At 36.9% G+C, this 26,310-nt stretch overlaps 1 protein-coding gene across 1 annotated transcript; it reads right to left on the bottom strand.

Moving 5' to 3' along the window:
• Nucleotides 1-558: 558 nt before the first annotated feature.
• On the bottom strand, nucleotides 559-25,358 carry MICAL-like (protein). Its single transcript, XM_074087825.1, has 14 exons — nucleotides 24,911-25,358; nucleotides 24,651-24,835; nucleotides 24,493-24,560; nucleotides 23,755-24,100; nucleotides 21,158-21,849; nucleotides 20,950-21,080; nucleotides 20,477-20,554; nucleotides 20,011-20,209; nucleotides 18,267-18,405; nucleotides 14,899-15,075; nucleotides 14,543-14,657; nucleotides 9,632-9,731; nucleotides 7,151-7,289; nucleotides 559-4,303 (listed from the first exon to the last, which is right to left on the bottom strand). The coding sequence occupies exons 1-14, from the start codon at nucleotides 25,060-25,062 to the stop codon at nucleotides 4,116-4,118; spliced, it is 2,709 nt and encodes a 902-aa protein (XP_073943926.1). The 5' UTR covers nucleotides 25,063-25,358; the 3' UTR covers nucleotides 559-4,115.
• Between the last annotated feature and the right edge of the window lie 952 nt (nucleotides 25,359-26,310).

Genomic DNA, 26,310 nt, shown 5'->3' with positions numbered 1-26,310 from the left:
TATCTGTATTTAGATTCGCAATATTCGCATATCTTCTGTAAAAGGTTGCCAAAATACTTATAAAAAAATACTTTAGGTCTTGCTAAGCAATCCTGCGACATGTAAACTTTTATAAGTCATATCTCGATCTAAAGACTTGCAGTATTTAACCGTGGGATTTTACGAGTACTATCTCCCAAATCTACCGTTGCCACTGGTTGCCTGTAGCGGGCGGACTAAACCCGCTCGGGGCCCGGGGCGGCAAAGCTAAATGAACCCAGTCTTAGAAGATGACGTGAGCATTAAGCTAGACTAATATTTTGTCTTGTTCAGGAATTAATCAAGAGAACTTGTGGACATTTGGATGCCCCCCCGGGACTGGAGGCCCGCTACAGTATTAGTCCGCCATTGCCGTTGATGTAAATGTTCTATTTTTTTATGAGATCAGACAGATTCGGCATTAGTGTTCTTAAAGATTCGACAGAATTCAATTAAGAAGAATTAAAACATGAGCTAAAAGTGTCGAACACTATTTGACATGTTTGCTACTAGTTAGGATCATTAAATAAAACCCTGAAGTTAGTAAATCAATCTTTATTCTGTCTATTTGAATTAAGTGCACTGATACCAAGATAATTGACAGTTATTATGATATAATTAATATGCAATAAAAAATATAAACGCGACTACTTAGTTAAGTCTTGCTAACCATGTGCTTTAACCATAAATAAATAAATTGTATAAAATTAACAAAGTAAATAATTCGGAAGACAAGAGTATTTTGTTTTTCACAAAGATTTTCAATATCTATCTGTAACAAACAGCTAGTGTCTTTATAGTGTCTCATATATGGGTAATATAGGAATACTAAACTTAAATATAAGTGAAAAGACTAAGTATATCGACTTGAAACATGGAGAAAAATAACAAAATATTTGATCAAGTTCTTAACACCATAAATTAGTAGGCAATTACACTACACAATAGAATAGAGACAATGAGTAAGATAGTTTACCCGCGGCTTCGCACGCGTAAATCATTCATTAGATACAGCACTAACTTGAATTTAAGTTCTGGGATTTTACAAAATTCCCGAAAATTAAAGCGTGGTTTTAAATTTTTCATTGACGTTGCATTAAAAACAATCATTTCAAATTTCATAACTAAGCCCAACAGCTGTTATTTCGAGATTTTATCCCTATCCCGTGGGAGTATCGGGATAAAAAGTAGCCTATGTGTTATTCCAGATGTGCAGCTCTCATACCAAATTTCAGCCAGCCGTTCAGCCGTTTCAGCGTGAAGGAGTAACTTATACACACATACAAGCTTTCGCATTTATAATACTGGACATCAGAGCCAATAGGTTGGATGTCCAATTTTTGCAAAAATCACTTTTTTTAGAATCATACTAAATTTTTTGTCCTCTTTCAGGCCATCTTACTGTTATATCGCTATCTCTTTTATTAACCAAGTTAGATTTACTAAAAAAGGTCGGTTGTCCATAATACCTCAGAAGAAAAGTAACTGATGTTAAAGTTTAATTTTGCTTGAATTGTAATGTATCAAAAATGCACATCCGACCTATTGGCTCTGATAAGTAAGTAAGTAGGGTAAGTAGGAAGTAGGATTGGTACCTAAACACTTTTGATACTTATTGTGATTTGAATATATATAACATTTAGAAATAGTTTGCCAAAGTATTTTTGCATTCTTTACATGTAGTTGACATTCTCTGTTTATGGTATCGTCTGCCGAAAGGGGACTATGTGTTTTGTCATATTTTTAAGATACGGGCGATTAAGTAGATGCACTTTAATGGTGTTATATTATCAAATTTTTTACATAATATACCTACTATAATAAAGGCCAAACCTTAGAACAACCTAAAAAATCATATTTTAAGTATGATAAATGAGATAAATCGAGACAATGAATATTCGAGCTTCTGAAGAACTAAATTTCAACACATTTTTACAGTTTTGTTTGTATATAAGGCAGTTATTGAAAGTGAAGTTAGTTATTCACAATCAAAATAAAACGACTACCTACCTAATAGTTTTGTTTTGATGGGGCTAAAAAAAAAGAAAATGACCTTACGTTGGCACCCCCTGTTGGCACACAATTATTTAAGTACCTATATTAGTCATTTTCTAGCATTTGCGTCGATTATAAAAGTAAAGATTATAAATTGATAACTATTTGTGTGGTACCAGCATAGGGTGGTTTATTCTGATTTTAACATTTGTTGAAATAAATAGATACCTACTAATTCAAAATTTGTTCAATTACAGTTAAAACACAAAACCGGTAATATTTCCAAGTTTTCCCTACCCATGGAAATAAATATAGGTAGATACATTTATTGGTTACGGGATGTGGTTCGTGATTCCCTTTAATAAGCTCCCGATATTTGTATATCCCTCGATAGATCCCGATCAAAGGGAAATACTCCATTCTAGTTGAATACTCAAAGATCCTGAGAGTTACGTGTTTAGCCATGATCACGATGCTTACAACTGCGCCGAAATATGTGAAGCCTATTAAAGATAATCTCGGTCTACATTCCGTAAAATAACTAATATAACTAACCGTGAATCGTAATAATAGGTAGGTACGACATGTGCATGTAATACCTATTAATAGTGGGTTAGTGGAGTGATTTGATTCCAGTAGTTGTGCTTTTATTTCAAATTATATAATGACAGCGGTGCGCAAGTAGTTTGTACATTTATCGAGATAGTTAGTAGAAATTATCTACTTACATTGAGTGAAATGCTTTAGCTACATTTACATATTGTGTTAAAAAAATCTGGATTGTGAGTGGTATGGCAAGTTTGACTGAACAATCCTGTATAAAAGCTTTAAGGATTTTTTAATTGAGACTGACAAATATTATTTTAATTTAATGGTTGATGGTGGTATTGTGTTGCGTCAGACGAATAACTTAATTTTCGATGAAAAAAAAAACCGACAAAACCTCTACTACATACAGGGTTGTTCAGCCAAGCTTGCTTTATCCATCTGGAATATTCCGAATAAATTGTATGACACCTTTTATTGTAGTTGGTGAAATAGAAAATATTAAATTAACATTATACAATTTTAACTAATAATTTAAATCTTCTTTGTATTTAATTATTGCTTGTGCATTTGTGTGATAAAAATGCTTTATATATCGCAGCCTAAATAATATTGTGCCGTCATCTACATAAATATCATGTGTATAGTGCGGTCGTGGATTAACATCAACAACTTACGAAGTATCTATAGTATTAAAATAGCGTGGCACAATGTTCATGACTAATGTTCATTATCCTTTGCCATGAGAATAAGAGTTCAACCCATTTGTACAGGCATTATCGTTACAACTAAAAGAGGCACTTTTCAACTTAAAATGACGCCTTCCGAACTCTGGCACTACTTTGTCAGCTGCAGACGTGTATAGAGGCAAACCTCCAAATATATACTTTAGTAAAAAAATATCTAAGCGTATTCCGTTACCAATATAGGCACGACACCTGGTGGAAAATAAATTATATAATACCTATGACACAATGATCCAATGCTTATTTTAAGTCATCAAATAAATTTCGTCAGTGGAATGTATCAGTCTTGCTTAAGTACTTCGAGTACGCCATGCCAAATAACAGTGTAAACTATACCATAAATAATATAAAACGTCTTAATTAACAACAAGCACAAATTGCGTGCCTGATGGCAAAAAGCTCTTATACATTTTAGTTATACGAGATTGTGTTCATTAAATAGTAGCTATAGTAAGTATCGTGTTCTTAATAGGACTAAACTTGATATTTTTAAAATTTTAACAATATGTTAATACTTACAGCAGTGTGTAAATTAATTACCCATGATCATGATATTTAAAAACTTACGCTTACTCGATCCCCTGCTGGGCTCCGATATCGAATTTTATTATGTACTTACCTTAAAACTTTGAGTTAAGGACCGTTCAAAAAGTGATTTATTTCCGCACAAGCGATAAAACGCTGCATGTCAGTTATATGTCAATGCAATCGGTCAACTTAAAAACGTTTTTGTAATAGTTATAATGTTTACATATCACTTTCAAGTTTTTATCTTAAAAATGAATATCAATTTACCAATAATTATTATCATTATTTGGATTTCTTTTCCTTTTCGCCTTTTTCTTCTTTTTTATCTGAATCATCTTTCTTCTTAGGAATGAGACTGTGTTTAGCTTTTTTAAATTGTTTTTTAACTTTGTCCTTCACTTTATTCTTTTTGGGCGTTGGCAAATCTGCCGACTTCATAGAAGAGCTGTTTGATTCACTGCTTCTCTGGGCTGAAAAATGAATAAATTGTGTTATTTACAAAGGTACACTGATAAAGTAAAGCACTAATTTGATAGAAAAGTGGGGAAACCAAAATGTTTACTGTTTAATACTGTCATTGCCAACATGTAGGGTTATCAATCAATATCCATTGCGAAAGTTGTTAAATTGCTAAGCAAATTTCGCATTTTTTATTTCTCTGCTCGTAGAAGCAAGATAATTTGTCCAGCGAAATACAATACGCTGGACAAAATATCTTAATGTTTATAAACAGAGCAATTAATAAAAATTGGAACAAGGAAAGTTTGTCTGAAAAATAAACAATAACGGCTTATATATTTATATTTCAAGTATTGTTTAGCCTGTGGAAGTTTCCCACTGCTCGGCAAAGGGTTCCTCCTATTTTCTTCATTTGCCCCGAATTTGAGTGATGTGGTTAAAAATAAGAACAGATATACAGCTGTACGGTCGCCATCAGACCATTATACTACTAGATCTTACAATGACCGGGTAGCCAAGTGGTTAGAGAGCCTGACTACGAAGCTTGAGGTCCCGGGTTCGATACCCGGTCGGGACAGATATTTCTATAAAAAAAATATGAATTGTTTGTTCTCGAGTCTTGAGTATTTAATATGTATCTATATATTTAAATATGTTTATCCGGTGTCTAGTATCCAAAACTTAAGCTTTGCTTAGTTTGGGACTAGGTCAATTTAAGGTTTCCGTGACAGACTTGTTGGCGCTAGTGTCGTGAGATCCATTTGACAATTCTGACACTGATTGGTTAAATAACTAAATGAACCAATCGCAAGCAAGACGTTTAGATACTAACGCCATCTAGCGATATTTCGCCTGTCACAAAACCCTCATGGTGTCAAGTGCTGCGTAATTTTTATTTAGTAGAGTTTACCCGTAGCTACTCGTTAAACATTACATTCGGCAGTTGAATTGAAATTACGGGTTTGTACTACACTCGCGAGCAAAATAATTGCATCACTCCATTTTTTCGTGCCCACCCAATAACTTTGTTAATCTTTGACTAAATCTAAAAAATGTGGTACCAAATCAAAGCTTATAATTATAATGTAACACAGCATAAAAATATTAAACAAGGATTTATTTTGAGTCTAAGTTCTGAAAAAACTCGTAATCTTGAAAAGAAAACAGTCGCAAAATGGAAAAAAATAATTTAGGAAAACAGAGATTTGAACAATAATTACAATGACCATAACATTTATTACTACAAATTAATACTTGGTGTTGCCACCCCTAGCGTTTTTAACACAATTCAGGCGATTTTTCATTGATCTTATTAACTTTTTGACGTAGTCCTGAGGTATGGCATCCCACTCCTCAAGCAAGGCTTCCTTCAGCTCCGCAACATCGGACGGGGCTGGATTCCGCTTCCGAACCCTGCTCTTCAGGTAGTCCCACATGTGTTCTATGGGGTTCAGGTCCGGGCTCATCGCTGGCCAGTTCCTGGTGTAGATGCCCACCTCGCGAAGGTAAGATGTGATGGCTCTTGCGTTATGGCAAGGGGCATTATCCTGCATTAAAAGGAATCCCTCATCAAACATGCTAGCGTAAGGGACAACATGCTCCTCCAGGAAGTTCGTGATGTACCTGGCAGCGTTCAAACCACCGCCACGACCTCCAGAAGGCACGAGAACCAGCTCAGTCTTCCCGTCGTAGGAAATGCCTCCCCAAAATATAACGGAACCTCCTCCGTAGGCCACTCTTTCGGAGAAGCAGCACTGAGAAAATCGTTCCTCTGGTCTCCTGCAGACTGTTCCTCTTCTGTCACAGCCATTCAGACACATCCTGCACTCGTCTGAAAAGAGAACAGGGATCCGTTGATGGATGGTCTAATTCACATGAATTTCTGCAAATTCACGTCGTGCTGTTCGGTGGCGCGGCAGCAACCTGGGCCCCGTCGCAGGTCTTTTTGGCTTGAGGTTGGCTTTCTTGAGTTTTCTCCTGACTGTCCACTCGCTCGCTGGCGGCCACTCCACGGACCTCACGCATTCGCTGCTGAAGAACAACGCCTGTTTGATGACGATGTCGGAGAGCTGACGTGACAAGGAAGCGGTCGACCCGCTCTGATGTGCACGTCCTGCGTCCGGTTCTTGGTCTTGAAGCAAAGGCCCCTGTCTGCTGGAACCTCTGGTAAACTATACAAACTGTAGATTGAGATAAATTCAGCTCAGGTGCTACTGAACGTTGGCTACGGCCTTCTTGCAGCAAGCGGACGACGATGGCGACTTCAGCTTCAGTGCTGTCCATGTTTCCAGGTATTCTTCACATGCAAACATGCGGAAATGTGTACAGGTCGACTTCTGACAAGTGACTAATTAACCCCCCTCCTGCACCCTTGTTTTTATAGGCAACAAAGGGAGCTGAACACGTGCACTGAGTAAGGAGGAAACGCTTGGGCTCGTTTCCATGTTTTTTTACTTTTTTTAGAGCTTAGGTTTCAAGAATCATGATCTCATTAAAATATAAAAACTGGATTACAAAGTTAAGCTTTGCGGACGAAAAAATTAAAAGTGGTGCAATTATTTGGCTCGCGAGTGTAAATCCCCATTGCAATTACCAAAAATTACATCGTGGATTTCATTAACGTTGGATATAAAATATCCGCGCAAAATTTCTGGTCTCTAATCCCAGCGTTTGAGATTTCGAGATTTTATCCGTATCCCGTGGGAATATCGGGATCAAAAGTAGCCTATGTGTTATTCCTGATTTCCAGTTATCTACGTTCCAAATTTCATCCAAATCCCAAACATACACACACATATACATACTCACAATCTTTCGCGTTTATAATAATATATATTTTAGTAGGTAATGGTAGTGACCTCGCTTGGTGGCGATGGAGGCGGCGATGGCGAGGTCCTCCTGGCGCTCGCGGCGGCGCTCGGCGTCCAGCTGCTGCACCAGCTCGTCCCGCAGCCGCACCACGTGCACCAGCCGCGCCACCAGCTGCTCCTCGCGAACCTGACAAAACATGGACCGCTTACTTTCTCAACCTCGTCTCTGGCCTGGCCACACCTTTTAACCGCCATTAAGTTTTCATTCGTACGTGCCCGTGTCGCCACCAAACTAAACCGAAACTATATGTAATTTTTCTTAATTATAAGACTGCGCCGAAATTAGCTGGATAATTTGTGTCATATTTCAGATAATGGCGGTTAAAGAATTAAATGAGGGCTAGGGCGAAATATCGCTAGATGGCGTTAGTATCGTGAGGTCGGTCTGACGTTACGTGACGTTTGAAGCAAGACCGCAATGTCAAACAGGCGCGGTCGCAGCCTGAAATTTTACGTCACTAATAATAATACAATAGTCTGTCCACGATAAAATTATCTACAATAAACCGACGAAAATGACATATCGACTTTGCTAGGATTATCAAAACTAAGTAGTTCTTTGTTGCCTACCTAGATGTCGCATCTAGGTTGTTATCAGTTGTTAGGGACATCGTAGTTCATAAAAGCACCGTTAGATGTCAGTAAATCATCGAATGCATCGCGGCTAGGGGCAAAAAATATATTTTTTTTATTTTGTACATTTTTAGAAGATTTTTCAATTTGACGTGTACGATTGGGGGGGGGGGGTTGTCAATTTTATGTTATAATTTTTTTTATGTACAATAAAGAGTCTTACAATACAATACAATACTTCGGTGAGTAAAAAACATGGTGTACGGTTGTGTCACTCTGAAGATGAGCTCTGGTTGAGTTCGAAACGCGTCAGTGTAGTGTGGTGGAGGTGATAGATGGGTTTGTGTGATTTGTGTGTGTTCTTACAGTGTGGAGGTGGAGGAACTGCATGAACACGCATATTTTGCATACGCTTAGCTATCGTAAGGTCGCGGGTGAGCAAGGAAATTCTTTTAGTTCATTGATATGGACCTCCGCAAAGTAACGCCTGATTCAATAAATTATCATGTCAATTTGACAAATACAACGATTTTTCGTCTTACAATTTATTCTATATAAAATAAACATATTTACACAATTATTTAATGATACAATGATTGTTAAAAACAGTGGTGGGTTCATTGAGATGTGAATATGATCTGGATTGGCGTCGTGAAAAATTGCTTTGTTTACATGATTGTTTAATTCCTTTGAATTCTAATATACCTATACACGAAAGCATTCAGATTCAACACGGCTGAATACATGGCTACAGAACAATCGGACGCTACTCGAGTTATCAAATTCAAATGTTTCAATAAAATTTGTCATAACTGGGTCAGTTGAGCTTATTTGCGTTTCTCGTTCACATGCCATTTTCTCCTGTTTTTTACCCGACTGCCTGAAGGACGGTTGTTTTTAGAGCGTATGTATGTATGTGGGTATGTATGTATGTGGGTATGTATGTCCATTTCTTTGGTCCTCGCTGCAGCCTAAATGGCTAGACGGATTTTAACATATGAGGTATCATTGGATTCGTCATACATAACTGACGGAGTGACATAGGCTATATAATATTTCAATATGGCGTCTGCGAAAAAAAATATGGCGGAGGAATGAAAATAAATATTTTGTATTGTAAAAATATGGGTATCAAATAAAAGCTAATAATTAGCCCATTCTAAATATATATGGGTTATAATACTTTTAATCTACCGTTTTCACATAAATATCAAAAAAGTGTAAAATAAAACATTAAATTAAAATAATCAAAAAACCCGACTGACAAAACTAAAAGGACGAAAATAAGCATAGTGGTCTAGAACTCTGTTAAGTAGCTAATTTAAAGTTCAACGGTCGGGTCCCATTACTAAGAGTTTTTGGGCGTCACGATTTAAATGGGTCCCGACTGTTGAACTTTAAATTAGCTACTTAACAGAGTTCTAGTCCACTATGCTTATTTTCGTCCTTTTAGTTTTGTCAGTCGGGTTTTTTCTATTCCGTGATTACAGAACAGAATGAAACATTTATCGCACAAAGCGCTATATATACCTACCTTTACCTAGGTACCTAGGTAACTTATGGCATGGACGCAAGGGTCACCCATATTTAGGGGCTGTTTCTCCATTCATTGATTAGTGTTAACTGACGGTTAAATGTGATGCCGTCTCTATTTGTTTTTTTCGAATAGACGGAGACGGCATCACATTTAACCGTCAGTTAACACTAATCAATGGATGGTGAAACAGCCCCTTAATTGCTGTAAAATCAAAAACTTGTCACAATGATAAAATATAATGTTAATAAATACCAAACTGATTTTTGAACTAGTTTCTACAGGTCAACCTAGAGTTATTATTGTATATTAAAAACAGCATGCGATAGGAATTATTGTGATGAGTCAATTTTATTAATTACCTTATCTGCATCAATGCGATTAACTGCGGGCTTCGATTGTATCACCCTGATTTCGTGTTCAATATCCGCCTGCTCTTGTTCCAATCGCTGTTGTCGACGTCTAAAACGATACAATAATGTTAATGGGATCCTGGCTTTTCACCGAAAATATTTTCACCAAATGATTTACCTATTTCCCAACTGTTTTATGTAGCCGAACAATTTTTTCTTTGAATCTGTAAACTAAAGATTTTCAGCACTATCCTGTAGAACCCTATAACTTAGGTAAGGTTAGTTTTATAACAATCCTGAAATACTTAGGGTACAGTTAAAGAAAAATCGTTCGTCCATGTAAAATACTTAGGGAATTAATCATTTGGGAAGGGAAAAAGTTGTCGGCGAAAATTTTGAGAACCAATGCTAATTACTATTAAAAGAGCTTTATTTTATAATAAACATCATATACACGATGATTACAAATCGGTTCAAATCAAGTTGAAAAGTCATAACCAGCTAAAATTAAATTCAATTGGTGAGGTTTCTCGGTTGCTCAGGTATTGTACGAAAGCTGTAAAAAGCCCTTGTAAAAATATTTTTTTTTTGTGCAAATCAAATTTATTTTTCAACATAGTCTCCTTTAAGGGCCAAACCCTTATTCCAGCGAGTTTCCCATTTTTTATAAAAGTACGATTTCTCGAGGTCTGCAAAATAGTCGTTCAAGTCTGCGATGCAGTCCTCATTTGTCAAAAATGTTTGTCTTCCAAGCCATCTTTTAGTTTGAGAATAGAAAAAAATCACACGGACCAAGGTCGTTGAATACGGAGCATGTGGCACCAGCTCGAAGCCCAACTCATGGATTTTAGCCATTGGAATTTTAGAGGTGTGCACTGGAGCATTGTCCTGATGAAAGAAGACTTTTTTACGGGGCAATTTTGCCCGTTTTTCCAACAATTGCGCATTAAAACGATCCTCAGTGGAGACGCCTATGTTACACTCGGCAGCCGTCAAGAACGATATTATGGACCTTTTCTACAACATCTTCAGTAGTGACTTCGATTGGGCGACCAGTGTGGAGCATCAGATGTGCTTTGAGCGGCCATGTTTAAAATAATTTATCCAGTTATTAATATTCTGCAGTGGTGCCATGAACAGAATCAAGAGTAGATTTTATAGTGGCAGCACAACAATCCTTCATAAAAAAGTGTTTTATGACGGTACAAAATTCAGATTTTTGTCATGGTTGTGAAAAATTAAGAAGTGATCAGAGTCAAGCAACTGTAAAATGACAATTTCTAGTTTTTTTTAAGCTGGTTTTTTTACAGTATTCTCATGAAAGACTATGCCTGCTAGTGTTAATGTCATTTAAAAAAAAAGTTTTTAAAAGGATTTCTCAAAGAGCCCTCGTAACATATAAATTATAATATTACCGTAGAACCAAGATGACAGTCAACACGTAAAGATTCAGATTGCGGAAGACTATTGGCAAAAAGAAATATTGTAATAGTATGCAGCGATACGGTTTGAATCTTTTACCTAAGTGACCATCGAGACCACTCAATTTGACGAATTTTTAACCCTTTATAGTGCAAGACTTTTTTCGCGCCAATCTTTTTCACAAACTATCCAATAAGTTCTTAAAGCTTTGAAAAGATTATAACAGTATGTGAACACTATTAATTTTGAGTCTTATGGATTACGACCATTATTATTCATTATCGACAACGTCTTATGGTCGCAAGAGCGACCGTTGCCCTATAAAGGGTAAAATAACGATTTAAGAATTTTATCTCCTAAAATAGATTGGTTTCTTTGTTAATTGATTATTTTTAAAGATAACACTGATTACATGTTTAAAAATATGTAGTTTACTGTTCCTAATTCGTAGAAATACGTTTTATGGCGTAGGTAGGTAATACTTATCGGAGGTAAACATCAAAGAGCTACGATATTGTTACCTTTTTTCTTCATTACTAAACGTGCACCGCAGCTTCGTCTGTGCCTTTTTGTTTTTTCCTTTCGTATAATGAAGTGTATTAACAAACAAACACGCAGAACCTGCCTTCCTTATCTTCCACATTAAAAAAATACATATGATAACAAGTTTCATGTCTCTGTACAAGTACTCTAAGTTCATTATCAAGGCTGCAAGTAAACACCCGTTCACACGCGTAAGCATTTAAAGAAACTCTAACCTATAGTCCATTCAGGATAACTTTGGACTCTAGAAGGTCACAGAAGAAGGGGTTCTAAACATTTTTTGTGAAGTCGTAATAATGATGATGACGATGATGAATAAAAGAAATAATTAGATTAAGTCATAATTTTGTTTACTTTGTAAGTTGACTAATCTGTAATTTACTTACAAAATAACAATATTAATACGATTTATATTTATACATAGTTTAATAACTGTGTTTCGAGGACTAATCCGCTCTCAATTCCTGTTAAAAATATTCTACTAGTTGTTACTGCTATGAACTTCAAGCTTTTTTCCAATCCAAATTTAATCGAATTTGATGTAGTGCTTTAGTTATGAAAAGTTAATTATTCGTATACGATTAAAGGTCATCACACTTTGATCCAAACTAGCGATAAAAAACTATGAATAATGTACAGAACATTTTCTTGAGTTAACAATAGTATAAACGTTCTGTTTCTTGCAGAATGTTCTTTACCTCTGCCTCTTCAGATATTTTATAGGAAGACGTTTATGTTTTCTACAAAATAGAAAAAAGTTTTTTTATTGTTTTTAAGCAAAGCAATATATAGTATAGCAAAGTTAATCTCACTAATATTAATTATAATTGCGAAAGTTTGTAAGTCTGTATGTTTTTTTGTTACCTACCGCTTCACGTCTTAACCGCTGAACCAATTTGGGTGAAATTCGGTATACAGATAGTACAAATCCCGGATAAGGACATAGAATAGTTTTTATAACGGAAAATTGCATAGTTCCCGCGGGATAGCAATAAACGAATTCTACGTGAACGGAGTCGCGGGCAACAGTTAGTTAATTATTAAAATTATTAAGTTACTTCTTACAGCGTGCACTATAAAGAGCCTATTTTCCTTCTGTCCGTTCCTATATTGAACAGACTGTAGCTATATTGTTTTTATCAATATTATTCTCTCACCCACTATCTTATTTTTATAATTTTATAGTTTTTAACCAACTGCGGCGAAGTGACTCAAGTATTTATTAAATTTAACCATCTATGTTTACATAACTTGCCCAAACCCGTTACAAAGTGGATGAGGCGAAATTTACTTGTTTATTTGTAACTAACTCACTAGACTAGCGGTTATGTACCTAATCAGTTCAAACTGTTCTAACACACCCAGTGCCAACAAGTGCATAAAACGTGTAATTTTACCCGAGACTTATATATACCCGAGCTCTTAATTTAAATACATACACATAAACATCACGCCTGTATTCCCAAATGGGGTAGACAGAGCACACGAAACGTTACCGATTTGGAGCCACTTTTAGCAATTTTAGGTTTTAAGTTTAAAAACGGTACAATAGTGACAGGTTGCTAGCCTGTCGCCTACGGGTATACCATAATCTATATCCTCAATCGCCTCTTACGATTGCTACATCCACGGAAGAAATGGAGAGGTGTAATTCGAACCCGACACCACACGGAGACTTAATTTAAACAAAATCCTAAATCTAATTAAATAAATTTATAAACACGTGTCGTGGCAATGAAAAATAAATGAATCGCAGTGTACAGTCAAAAAATATATATACACGGTTATATGGTTTCACGGGATACCCGTAAAAGTAACAAATTTGAAATTTTGAAATAAAAAAATACAAAAAGACTCCAAAAAAAACAATCATAATTTGATTGCTTAGTAGCGACATCTCTTGTCTGGGTGAACGGTTAGTTCCGAAAGAGTGTGACGTCTGTCGACGAAACATAGATATCGCTAGTGCTGCTGCTTAAGTAGCATAGTAGAAATAAGCAACCTGAGATATGTATGCATAGGAAAAAAATTGTAACTTTGGCCGTGTCGATTTCTTTGCCCTTGACGATAAATTTTCAAACAATAATTTAGTGTCTTTGGGATTCTTGGGGTTTTCCTGTCTAAACCATGCGGCCTTGATAACGTATTCACATACCTAACACCTGTTGCATTATTACTATCAAATAAAATTTAATTAAGCAGTCGTAGAAGCCAATTGTGCCATTGGATTAGATACTTATAATAACATGCATGATTACTATCGCCACTTTCGATTCGAAGAATACAGCCAACAATAGACAATGACACAAAACAGACAGCAATAAATTGTGATAAGATCGCGCGGACGTATTAGTACATTGTGTCTTAAGGGCGGTAAATAAGTAATTACGAACGAGAGTCTATTAGAAGCCCGAAGTCGAAGACTGAGGGCTTTAATGAGTCGATGTTTGTAATTCTAGTACCGCCCGTGCGACATACGATGTTTTTCATCACATTTGTGAGTAACAATTTTATTTCTAAAAGAAAAAATATAATTCATCCAAATATTGGCGATACCTTGGGCTGCGCTCTTGGCAGCGCCACCCTCCCCCTCCCCCTCCCGCAGCACGCGCCGTAACGTGCGTGTGCGTGTGGGCCTGCAGCAGCGCGCGCAGCAGCTTTAGTACGGGCATGGACTCATTTACCGACCTTGGCCTTCATGGCAAGCAAATTTGTACGCGCAATGACTCATTTACCGACCACGGGTTTCATGACAAGCACATTAAGGTCGAGGGTTTTATTTGGGGGGTTGCAACCAAGGTAGCCTGCATGTTACGACACTGTTTACGAGCAAGTGTGATGAAAAAAATTTTTAGTCCTCTTTACTAACGCAATTTTAGGTAGGTTTAGTTTAGGTATTAAAAGTTTCAGGTTGTGAAAAATATCTCAATAAACCAAAGTCACGTAGTTACTTACATATACATTAATTCAGTTTGTTTCCGGAACAAGTCGTTTTTCTCATTGACCAGTTCGCAAAGTTGAATGACCAAGTCTTCAACTTCTTCTTGCGGAGCTGGAGTCGCGTCCTCTCCTGTTGAAAACCAAAACAAGGTAGGTATGTAATAGATGAAGAAAATGTAGGAGGCCGTAAAAAATTAAAGCCTGGCCAGCGAGTTGCGGGCAAATGTTAAGCAGCAACTGCAGGTGCAGCTCGACATGCTGGAGACGCAGCAGCTGGGTCTGGAGCGGCAGGGCGTGCTCATAGAACAGATAGCATGTCGAGCTGCACCTGCAGTTCCTACTTAACAAAGTGTCAACAAGCCTTAAGTTACCTTCACATTTGTCGCGTATCATCTGCTCTATGAGCACGCCCTGCCGCTCCAGGCCCAGCTGCTGCGTTTCCAGCATGTCGAGTTGCACCTGCAGTTGCTCGGGCGACATGTGCATCTTGACCTCGCGCCGCTCCGGCAGCGGCAGCCCTGGCGCTGGGCCCTTCAGGCGCCGTCCAGCTGTCAAACACGAGACATTTTTGGGGTTCCGTAGTCTATTTTTTCGTAATGGCTACGTAACCCTATCCTGGGCGTGTCCGACACGCTCTTGGCCGGTTTTTACATAATATACTGAGCGGCAAAAAATCTGGTCCTCAAATGTACACACTAATAGTTAATTTTGTGTGTAGAGTGCGCCAAATTTTGTGCCGCTGAGCATAGGCAAAACAAAGCCGCAATCCGCCGTCTGTCCCTCTGTATGTTTGTACGTTTTGATATTTTAAAACGGCTTCCTGTATCCTGTACATAATTGAATGTAGATATACTAGACTGTAGATTATATCGTACTAGCTTTTACCCGCGGCTTCGCTCGCGTGGACCAGTGAAGCAAACGGTAAACGGCGAGGGCGTACATTGAATACAGAATGTAGCGAAGGATTCAAGTGTTAACGCCCAAGATGATTGACGACCAGATGGCCTAGTGGTTAGAGAACCTGACTACGAAGCTTGAGGTCCCGGGTTCGATTCCCGTGTCGGGGCAGATATTTGTATGAAAAATACGAATGTTTGTTCTCGGGTCTTGGGTGTTTAATATGTATTTAAATATGTATCTATCTATATAATTATATTTATCCGTTGCTTAGTACCCATAACACAAGCTTTGCTAAGCTTACTTTGGGACTAGGTCAATTGGTGTGAATTGTCCCGTGATATTTATTTATTTAAGATGGAAATAATTTTGCTCCCGAGTGACTCATAATAACTTCACACCGAGCAACGAAACGTTTTTTTTTTTAAATATTATTAAAGAACAGCCAGCATAGAAAATGGCGTGGCTATACAATTATCAAGTTCAAAAATGGCATTTGCAATAAAACACTTAGAAAAGCCTTGAACAGAAAAGTTGCACTTTGCTCCCTTTCGTCAGGGAGGAAAAGTTACTTTTCTGAAGGAGAGGTGTGAAAAGGATATTTTTAAAGCTAGTAGTATTTCCAATAGAAATTGTGACGTATTATGAAAAAAATAAGGTTCAGTTTCCAACTCAATGCAAGTGGTCGCTAAATCGCCTCTACCTTATTAAGGGTAAAAGAAAGTGTATGGTGGTGGTCTATATATGGATAGTTGGAAAATATTCCACAAGACCCTACCACACGGTCAGCTAGTACGGATGGTTGGAAAAAATCCCACATGTCCCTACCGCCGTGGATTTTAGTAGAAGTACATGGAATAATATCCCTACCGGTGGAGAAGAAAGGAAAAATATTCCACATATCTCTATTAGGGGGGATACAGCGGTAGGGATAGGTGGAACAGGGGGTCTGTCTATCCCTCTGTACACTTAGATCTTATAAACTACGCAAAGAATGTGAATGTGGTGATCATCCATACTAATATTATAAACGTGAAAGTATGTTTGTACGTCTTTCACGCCGTAACGGAGCGACGGATCGACGTGATTTTTGGCATAGAGATAGTTTATGGGCCCGGCCCGAGAGTGACATAGGCTACTTTTTATCCCAGAAAAATGCACAGTTCCCGAGGAAACAGCGCGCGATAACCGAATACCACGCGGGCGGAGCCGCGGGCAAAAGCTAGTCACTTTATAAAGTGTTGAGGAGGAAGGTTAAAATAGGATGTCAGGAATAACGATGTAAGAACTACATACGTGGTGATACACGATAAAAAAAAATTACAAGATACAGGAAGCCGGCCCGAACATATAGCGAGTAGAACGGCCGCTACAAGCGGCGGATATTTTGTAGGTACCAAAGAAGAAGATGCGCTGCTAGGGTTTACAAATTGTGCACTTTTGAGATATCCTCGCTCTCTCGTTAAATTTAGATCAACTTAACACCTTAGTTTAAAGAAGAAACTACTTCAAATAATTTTTAGAGACAAAATGACCAAACGATTGATTGATTAAAATCTGATAATGGATCATGCATGATATCATAATCAGATTATGACTATACGTCACAAGTGTAATAATAATAAAACTGCTTCAATTACTGTAAGTGATAAATAAGATAATTTATATACCTGTATGTATTTATCAACAAGCACAAACATAAGAAATTTGGTAATTGAATGACTAATTATGATAAAAGTAATTGAAGATGTAGATAGAGCGATTTGCCCTAACCGCGGTTGTGAACAAACAAGATGATGCATGGCTTATCAGATATAACTGTTAATTGACGGCTTAGTTATCATAAGTTCTGTACTTGCAATATAGGATGCCATCATTTTCTCAAATTTAGTTGATTATGTCAGTTGCTTTATCGTTGATGTCATTAAGTACTGCAGCAGCTTAACCTCGTAAGTCCTGACTTTTTTATCATACATAGTTCTACAGACCGAGGCGAGAATTCTAGCTTTGTGATTTTGAAAATTTCTTACATAAATTTAAAGTTCATATTTCATTGAACCATTTGTACTCCACCAAGTGCATTTGGCAGTTATTCTTACAATTGATTTGTACTTTGTGAAGTACACGGGGACTTACGAGCCTAAAACTGTATTATTAGGATTATCGGTGAACTGACACAATAAGCAAAAACAGATTATTATATTACGCTGTTACATAGCTGATGTGTCACGTACGACTAGATAGGTAGAGCGAGGATTGTTGTGACGGTTTGTACCTCCTTAGGAGCGTGCCTCTAGAAAAACAGCTTTATTTTCTCAAACATGACATGAAATATTGACGTTGTGTTACAAATAATAGGCCGAGAAGTATCGCGCTGCAGGCGCTGCGGCTCGGCTGCCTGCCCGCGGTCACTAGCGGCCTGCAAAGAGAATTCATACAACTTTGCAGGCCGCTGGCCGGCAATGCGACCGTCTGTTGTTTCAACGCGAGCTCTGCGACACGGCGCACGCCCAGCAGCACCCGCTCCGCAGCCACCCGCCAGCAGCCAGCGCGACACGCGCGCACACAACAGGGCGACCAGACTAGCGTCCCGCCAACTTAATTTCTTATTATTATTATTTTTTTTCATGCCATGTTTGAGAAAAAGCACTATGCTCGTATATACAAGCCTCGGCCGGAACGCGGGGTTGCCGGCCTCGCATCCCTCTACTGTAATGTACCTTACCTACTTATTCAAAACCCCTTTGCCAGAAGTTTAACTGACGCGCTTACTAGACCGGCCGCTACACTCGCTCTACCCTCGAGCTGGCTCTCTGAGACGAAACATAAAAGTCATAATCACCATCAGAGTTGTTGCGAATATCGGATATGTCGTCGCCTCTCTCTGACGAGCCACATCCAGACATAGTAGACATGCTGTCTGGTGGTGTCGGTGCTATTCGTTTCTTCTTTAACTTGGGTGTCGCCGTTCCATATGATTTCTAGAAGGGAGTATGTTACATTAGTTATAGGCGGGGAATCAACCTCTTTCAATTTTAGGGATTATTAATAAAAAAATACATAGAGGCTAAAATAATTCTGCTACTTTTCGATAGTTTAAAAGCAATGGAACATACTATGTTCAAGCATTGCAATATAATATTAGGTATCGTGTGAATATTATAAAAAAAATCGGTCAAGTGCGAGTGCGAGCGACTCGCGCATGAAGGGTTCCGCACCTCCGTACAATGTCTTAAAAAAATAGTTCAGTAATATTTTTTTGTAAAAAAATCTAATACAAGCTTTTTTGTTGGCGGTACTTTTTGCCCCTGGTTACCAAAGTAGGTAGTCGTCAAGACGAATCAAATGAGACCAAAATCGATGCGGTCGTGTCGTTTTATTACAGAGTTCCTATGGCCAACATCTAACTTCATCATCAGATCAGCTCTACGTCATAATAATATTGCATTGTCATCGGATTTATACATGCATGCAAAATTTCAGCTCAATCGGGTGAAGATATCCACTTCAAATTTAAGTTGAAATATTTAATATTTTATTTAAATTATTTAATTCCACCTGAACAAACAAAAAATAATTAGTTACATTACGTTACAAGTTAATAAAAACATATCACCAAAATGTAAGCACTAGGTGCAAGTATTTTGAATAAAAAACAATTTTAAATTCTCATCCTCTTTGGCTGTCGCCCTGTCGGAGGCTGAATAGCGCTTTAGAGACTTGCCGAACGGCGCGTACTTATTATGAATTAGTGAATAAATATTAACCTGATTTTAAATTTTGACCTTGTAAATAAATAGTGTTCATCATCATCATCATCATCCCAGCCTATATACGTCCCACTGCTGGGCACAGGCCTCCTCTCAGAACAAGAGGGCAGAATAAATAGTGTTACTTAGTATGAATTATAACGGAAATTTTTTAGTGTAAAAAACATTACTTAAATACTGCGGCTGTGAGTGCTTTATTGAAGTTGGCTTTTGTGAAGTGTGTGTAGTGTGTGCCGGAGGTTTGTATATCATAAATTGTTATTTAGTCTTAACGCTGCACAAAAAACTAAACCACGGTCTTAGAGAAAATTATTATAATTAAGTATCGAAGGTTTTATAAAATAGCACTAATAAAATTTGCAAATTAATAAGTAGTTAAACATTAAACTAAACAACATAGGGTCACGGGCGTTGCCCCTAGCAACTGACGGCCGTCATCTTGGCATCCTAGCAATCAAAAACCGCTGAATGAAACACGTTTCTTGTATGACGACTCCCTTTAATTTGTAACTTTATTTTATTTTTAGTATTTGTTGTTGTCGCGGCCTCTGTAATACATAATCTGTGAAAATTTCAAGTGCCTAGCTATTACGGCTCAAGAGATAGAGCCCTGTGACAGACAGACAGCGGAGTCTCGGTGATAGGGTTCCGTTGGCACCCTTTGGCTACGAAACCTTAAAAAATAAAAATTATATTTATACTGCTACTTTTTTGAGTTAAAATGGCCGTTCGAGTTTGCTTTGGAGTGTATGTAAATGTATTAGGCAGTGTTACAAATGACCCCACGGACCTATTCAGTATAATAATATCATTTACTTGATCTGAATGCACAGTAGACGTGTAGGAGCTAAGCGAAGATATGCTGGCGACGTCGTCCATTGAAGTGGACGGGTGGTCAGGGGCTTCCGTGACGGTGAGCGAAGGCGGCAGCGGCGCCCGAACCTTCTTGCGGCGAGTGTTGCCGCTTGGCAGGTTCGGGGTACTTGTTGCCAGGGAGGACTTGTACATACTCGAGCTGGAATAAAGAAAAGAGTATATAGCGACAGAAATGTCTACTATTGCATTTTGCGTCCGTTACGTATTCAGTAGGCACACCGCATTACCAGCCGCTTTCCACCGGTTACATACATACCTGTCTTATCTAAATAAATGGGGATTTATTAATCATACTAACCAATTTAGATTTCAAATCACATTCCCTAAAACTAAAACGTTAGAATATCTGCAGCATATATGGCTATCAAAATCACATAGGTACTTTTAAATTAAGGGTAACAATTACCTTCCAGTGTGAGATTCTTCGTCGGTGGATGGCTCTTCGCCATCAGACCAAAACGGGTTGGCGACTATTACTCTTTTCCTAAAAAACAATTTCATATTAATAGGGTGGTTTATCAAAGGAAAAATTCCAAGGCACAGTTCTAGTAAAAATACTTTATTTTAGCTCAGAAATACCAGATTATTTATAAATTAAATGTAAAATTAGATTTTTTGTGGCTTTGAAATAAATAAATAAACGATCTAGTCTGAATAAGTGAGGTCACAGCTCACTCTTGTCATATAAAATCTATGGGGGGATCGCCTTTCGACAAGGTATCAAGGGTGCTTTATTGTTAATTGATTGGTGTCAAATGCTCTATTGACTGACGATGGATGGCACAGACATGACATGATTTTTATGTCACTGTTTGTTACACAACTACAACTCTTTCAACTCATCAACTTCCATTTTTTTCCAGTTTTTAAATTACGTACACGGGCGTGGAGGTGTTTTCTGGTGGTACTTTTGGGGGCGGCTGAATCGGCGGCACGTCGTCATCCTCCTCGTCACTGCTACCAAATGGATTGGTACTGACATGTTCCGTAACCTCTTTGGTGGCATCGTCCTGAAATGATACGAGCTAGGTATTGCGGCCAATTTGTCAACCCAGGGGCATTTATAAATTTTAATTTGTATACATACCTCTTCATCATCCGAAAATGGATTTAAATGGTTGGGGTAAAATTTTGTGTCAACTTTTTGCTTTATATTTGCCTTATTATCTGATTCTGATTTTCTGCTTTGCACCAGATTTTTTTTCTTCCGCGGAGGGACACTTATAGCTATTTGTGGTTCAATAATACTTGATTCAGATGTCGATAATGGAGGGCAATCGATTTGAGTTTCTGTATTGGTTTGGCTAGTTGCTAATCTAACATCATCGGTCATGTTACTCTCAGATTGACTCGGTGATTTATGCATAACTCCAAATGAATCTGAATTTTCTTCAGAAACAGTGTCAGTTGCTGGTTTTTCACTGTCAAAAGATACATCTTTCTCCTTTGAACTTGCATTAACGTTGACATTATCACAGATATCTTTAATATCTTCAGTATGTCCAGTTAACTGAGTTTGTAAGAAATTAAATTTGTTAATATTGGTCTTATACAATTTTTCTGGGCTTCGCTGTAATAAATTTGTGCTTTCTTTCGTATCAACACTGTCCGAATTAATTTCTATTTTGTCCATTGATGGAGTTTGTGACCTATTGGTATTATGTAAAACACTAGATTCTTTATTTTTACTATCTACATTATCTGTTATTGACATAGTTGCTAATTTGTCTTCTAAATTGACTCCTTTTTCTGCACCTTTTTCAAACATGTTTATTTTCTCTGTAATAAATGACAAATTAATTTGGCTATTTTTACTATTGGTCATACATAAGTCATAGTTAAAACCAAAGAAAACCTGTACTTGAATATCCACTCCAAATGCTATGATTTTTCAGACTATAAAAGTTGTAAAAATATTTAATGATAGAACATGTTCAAATGCCTAGTTAGAAAAATACTAGTGTGGGTAACAATCACTCAATTACACAAACTATATAAAAAAACTGACTCTCAATAATCATTAGCTTAATGGTGTTCATTGATGCAAATTGTGTCTATGAATAATGTGTAAATAATACCTCATAAAGTGCATCCATAATTCCGTTTTGTTGGAACATCTAAAAGTGGTGTTAGTACTGTACAACAAATAATACTGTCTCGATTGTTACATTGTCATGTTAAAATAGACTTCTACAATAGTGCATTTTTTTTGGATTTTTTAGTTAATTACCTCATTAGTAGATTCAGTTTGTCTTTACCAAAAAAGGTGTGCCCCTTTGCCTTTCTTATGATGAGCTAAAAGTTTTTTTTATATCTATTTTAGTTAAATTTTCTTTACTTAATCCAAACTTTGTGTGTCCACTGATTCCTGCTTGGTCTAAGACAACCCTGAATGGTGCATCCTATTTCACAAGGCTACAATATATAACATAGTACAAGTCAAGTGAGATCTAAGTTTTATTAACCTGTCACGCGTCCTAGAGACTACATTAGTCCCTAACTTTTTGTGGGGAAATGTCCTAGAGACTACTGGTAGACTACATACTGGTAGGGCAAATCCTGAGAATTTGTTGCAGTATCAGAATTTTTTCTCCAACGTAGATTATTTTTACAATTAAAAGGTCACATTATTTATTATTGATATTGATATCAATGTGATCTCAGGGGTCATGTAGTTCACATAGGTCACAACATGACCAAAATTGTTTTTTTTGATAGTCTCTATATGTACTGTTACTTAAGTTGGTTTGTTGGTTTTGTTACTTAAGGGGCTACCCGGGGTTTTCATTGATCTTTGTCAAGTTTTGAATTGTATCTCCTCGTTTTGCACTACAGATAGAATTATAAGTCAAACAGCCATTGGTTCTCCAATCTTTTATCTCCATTTTTGTCTACCGGATTTTGGAAAAAAATAATACTTAATTTTGTATGATTTTATTAATCATTGTCTAAAAATACACTTATTTCGTATCTCTATTGATGTGAAAGATCTAACATATACGAAATCTACATATTTGGGTTAGTCTTTGACGTCTCTAAAAACGTGTCGAGGGTTTTCATTTGAAACTAGTTAACACAAAATTTATGGCCAGAAAACCAGTTTTTTGGCCTAAAGTTGTTCAACTTTGATGCCAAATATCTCAAAGACAATGAACTTTGAAGTAAATATGGGATACTGTATTGCTTAAAGCCATTGTTGTTAATATAATAAGGTACAAAAAACATTAGAAAACTAAGGAATTCAGATCGAAGGTCATTGGGGCATGGAATCCCCTTAGTAAAAAGATGTAAAAAAACCTCTATTTTATTGAAAATTCTAAAAATTCTGAGATTCACCGAGATTTCCAAAATCCGGCTGGAATCCAGAGCAGTCACAAAATCTAGAGATCTCATGTCAAATCCTGATAATATAAAGTAATACAAAACCAAATATAAAGTGAAACAAAACCAAAACTATATTACTAATGTGCTGCTGCTCTTATTAATTCTGTTCCAAGTTCTATTTTATGCCATGACAAGAAGATATATTTTCATTATTAAAACTTAGTAGTAATCAAATGCACTATGATAAACCATTATTTTCATTCTATGCAAGGTTATAACAAGAATATGACAAACACAAAAGCTAGTAAGTACTCAAGGAATAGTTAAAAGAGATAAGAAAAGTTTTTGATAGTTACTCACCTAAAATTGATTGAGGTCTTGATTTTTGTTTCGGAATAATTGGCTCTTCATTGTGGAGCTCTGATTTTGTCTTAGACAAGTCCTCATCAAATGCTAACATTCCTATTTGGTCATTATTATTAAGAAATTTAGGCATTGCCTTTTCATTTTTGCAACTATCACAACAAAATTCAGATCCTTCAATAACTTGAAAATTCTTGGGGTTCAAGTGGCCTGAGCACTTGGAGCAACGGAAACATCGTCTATGATAGAGCTTGTGCGAGACAATGAGACGCTGTGCGAGGTAAACAGGCAGGCCGCATGCAGCACACTTGTCTAGACCTGTCTTTCCAAATTTGATTGGTGCCTATAAGTGAAAATATAATAAAGCATAGATTTAAGAATGCAGACACAATCATACTCAAGTGGTAACGGAAGATTTTGAAGAACTAAAGATATTTCTTTAAAGCCTTTTAATTTTTTAAGCAAAACTCATAACTATCTACAACCTCAAACAGTGCATAGAACCAATAGACTTTCTTCAGTAAAATAATAATTCCTAGGATCTTAAAGTTATATTAGCATTCACATGTTGACTGACAGCTTAGAAAAATGTAATCCAAAAGATTATATGAACATAAACAAAATAGCCCAATAACTTGAAACAATTAAGACTAAAAAAGATTTTAAGGAAGAATAACAAAGTGCAGCAAACATGACGAGACAATTAACTAAAGATTGTTTATAACTAATACCAACCATCAAAGTAGATGATGAAGATGACTCTGGAGCATTCTTAGACTCACTTTCAGAAACTTTTGTGTTCACTGAAAAGTTGTAAAGATAAACTATTCCATAAATCAAAGATATTATCATCATACAGTACCTACATAGAAAGTTAAATTTATTTCATATACCTGTGTGTCCTAGTCTTTGATAAAACTGAGACAAGTATGTAAGAACTGATAACCTGTCTGGCACTTCATTCTCTACCATGTCCTCTGGGTCCAACAATGCTGGAATACCCAAGTGCTTTTCTGCAATACTAAATGCTCGCTGATTGTTTTCATAGATATTTTCGGGTTTTAATGTTGCTACATCACTGAAAATAAGAGATAATACGCGTTAAACTAAGTAACAGCAAAGATCAATGAAAGTTAAGTGAAATTCTACTTACATCAAATCTGGCCTGAAGTGGTGAACTAGTGCACAGAAAGCTATGCCATTTCTCCAAGATGTGGTCATATTATCTATCTGTACATTGGGACAGTCTTTGATCAAGCGTTTACACCACAACTCTAAAGCCTTCGTCCCTTTTACTTCCGACATTTTCGAGTATTACAACAATTAGCAGTAAAAGTAAGCCACAACATTCATCATCCACACCATGACTCATTCAAGTTTCGGGGCATCATCAGTTGCTGTTGAACTTGAACACATGCTGTGTAGCAAGATTTTCCCCTTAATGAAATTATTATCTTTTAAAACAAAGTCACAATTGTTTTAAAGTTAAGAAAAGTGGTTGTTGGGTTGGCATTTTATCGCAACTCAGTCAGTCACTTCCGACATGACATTTCGAGTATGTCATGTCATGTCAATTGACGTAAGTACATACGTGACAGATGTGTTCCAATTGGAGATCTTGCTTGTAATTTATTGAAAAGTTAAACGATGCATGAATTAAATTATATCTGTTTACATACAACTATCCTAATCTTAAAACACATAAAACAAAAAAAAAAAATTTAAATTAGTCCCCTTGAAAGGTACCTATGATGCTGGCAGCTTTCTCTCTTTGAATTTGAATAGAATAACTAATAATAATAATTCTCAGCTAAGTTATTATTCTTTGGCTGCCTTAGGGTGGGTCTCTATCTATACCTATAAAACAGTACCGTGACTGACTGACAGACAGACAACGCACAGCCTAAAATACTGGTGCTAGAGGTGCTAGACTTGAAATTTGGCATACGTGTACCTCGAGTGTTATAGAGGTGCACTAAGGAAGAATTTTTCGAAATTCCCACGGGATAGAGAAATATCTAAACTTTTTTCGATATCGAAAATACAAACTGAAATATAGATGCTATAGGTTTTGCGGGATGACCGTAAAAGTAACAAAAAATTTGGAATTGAAATAATAAATACAAAAAGATTCCGAAAAACCAATCTTAAACTTTTTTCGTTTCTTTGTTTGTAGTCGAATCGCTAAAACTAATGCCATTTTTTGAAGTTGATAATTGTAAAGCCACGCCATTTTCTATGCTGGTTGTTCTTTAATAGGTAATATTTAGATTTTTTTTCTCAAGTTTATTGCTCGGTGTGAAAAGTTGTATGAGCCACTCGGGAGCAAAATTATTTTCATCTTGGGTGCTAACACTTGAATCCCTCATTACGCTTAGGATTCTACTTTAGAATCCCTCGCTACGCTCAGGATTCTATTGTATAATCCTTCGCTACATTCTGGATTCAATTTACGCCCTCGCCGTAAATACACCATTATCCTGCATTGCAGTCTGTACAGCTCTTTAACCCATTCATTGCCGCGCGCCAGATTACGTACTTTGCTGCGATGCC

Source organism: Choristoneura fumiferana, chromosome 5 (genome assembly GCF_025370935.1).
Source record: "Choristoneura fumiferana chromosome 5, NRCan_CFum_1, whole genome shotgun sequence".
NCBI classification, from domain to species: Eukaryota; Metazoa; Arthropoda; class Insecta; order Lepidoptera; family Tortricidae; genus Choristoneura; species Choristoneura fumiferana.
This window is presented reverse-complemented; position numbering and strand designations above follow the sequence as displayed.

What these genes read in the sequence shown, in the direction of transcription:
- MICAL-like (XM_074087825.1), bottom strand. Translation starts at nt 25,062, where the DNA reads ATGTCGGAAGTAAAAGGGACGAAGGCTTTAGAGTTGTGGTGTAAACGC. An exon ending in TCAAAGACTAGGACACACAG is followed by an intron (nt 24,561 to 24,650) that starts GTATATGAAATA and finishes ACAACTTTTCAG; the next exon opens with TGAACACAAAAGTTTCTGAA. An exon ending in TATTCGCAACAACTCTGATG is followed by an intron (nt 15,076 to 18,266) that starts GTGATTATGACT and finishes CGTGTTTGACAG; the next exon opens with CTGGACGGCGCCTGAAGGGC.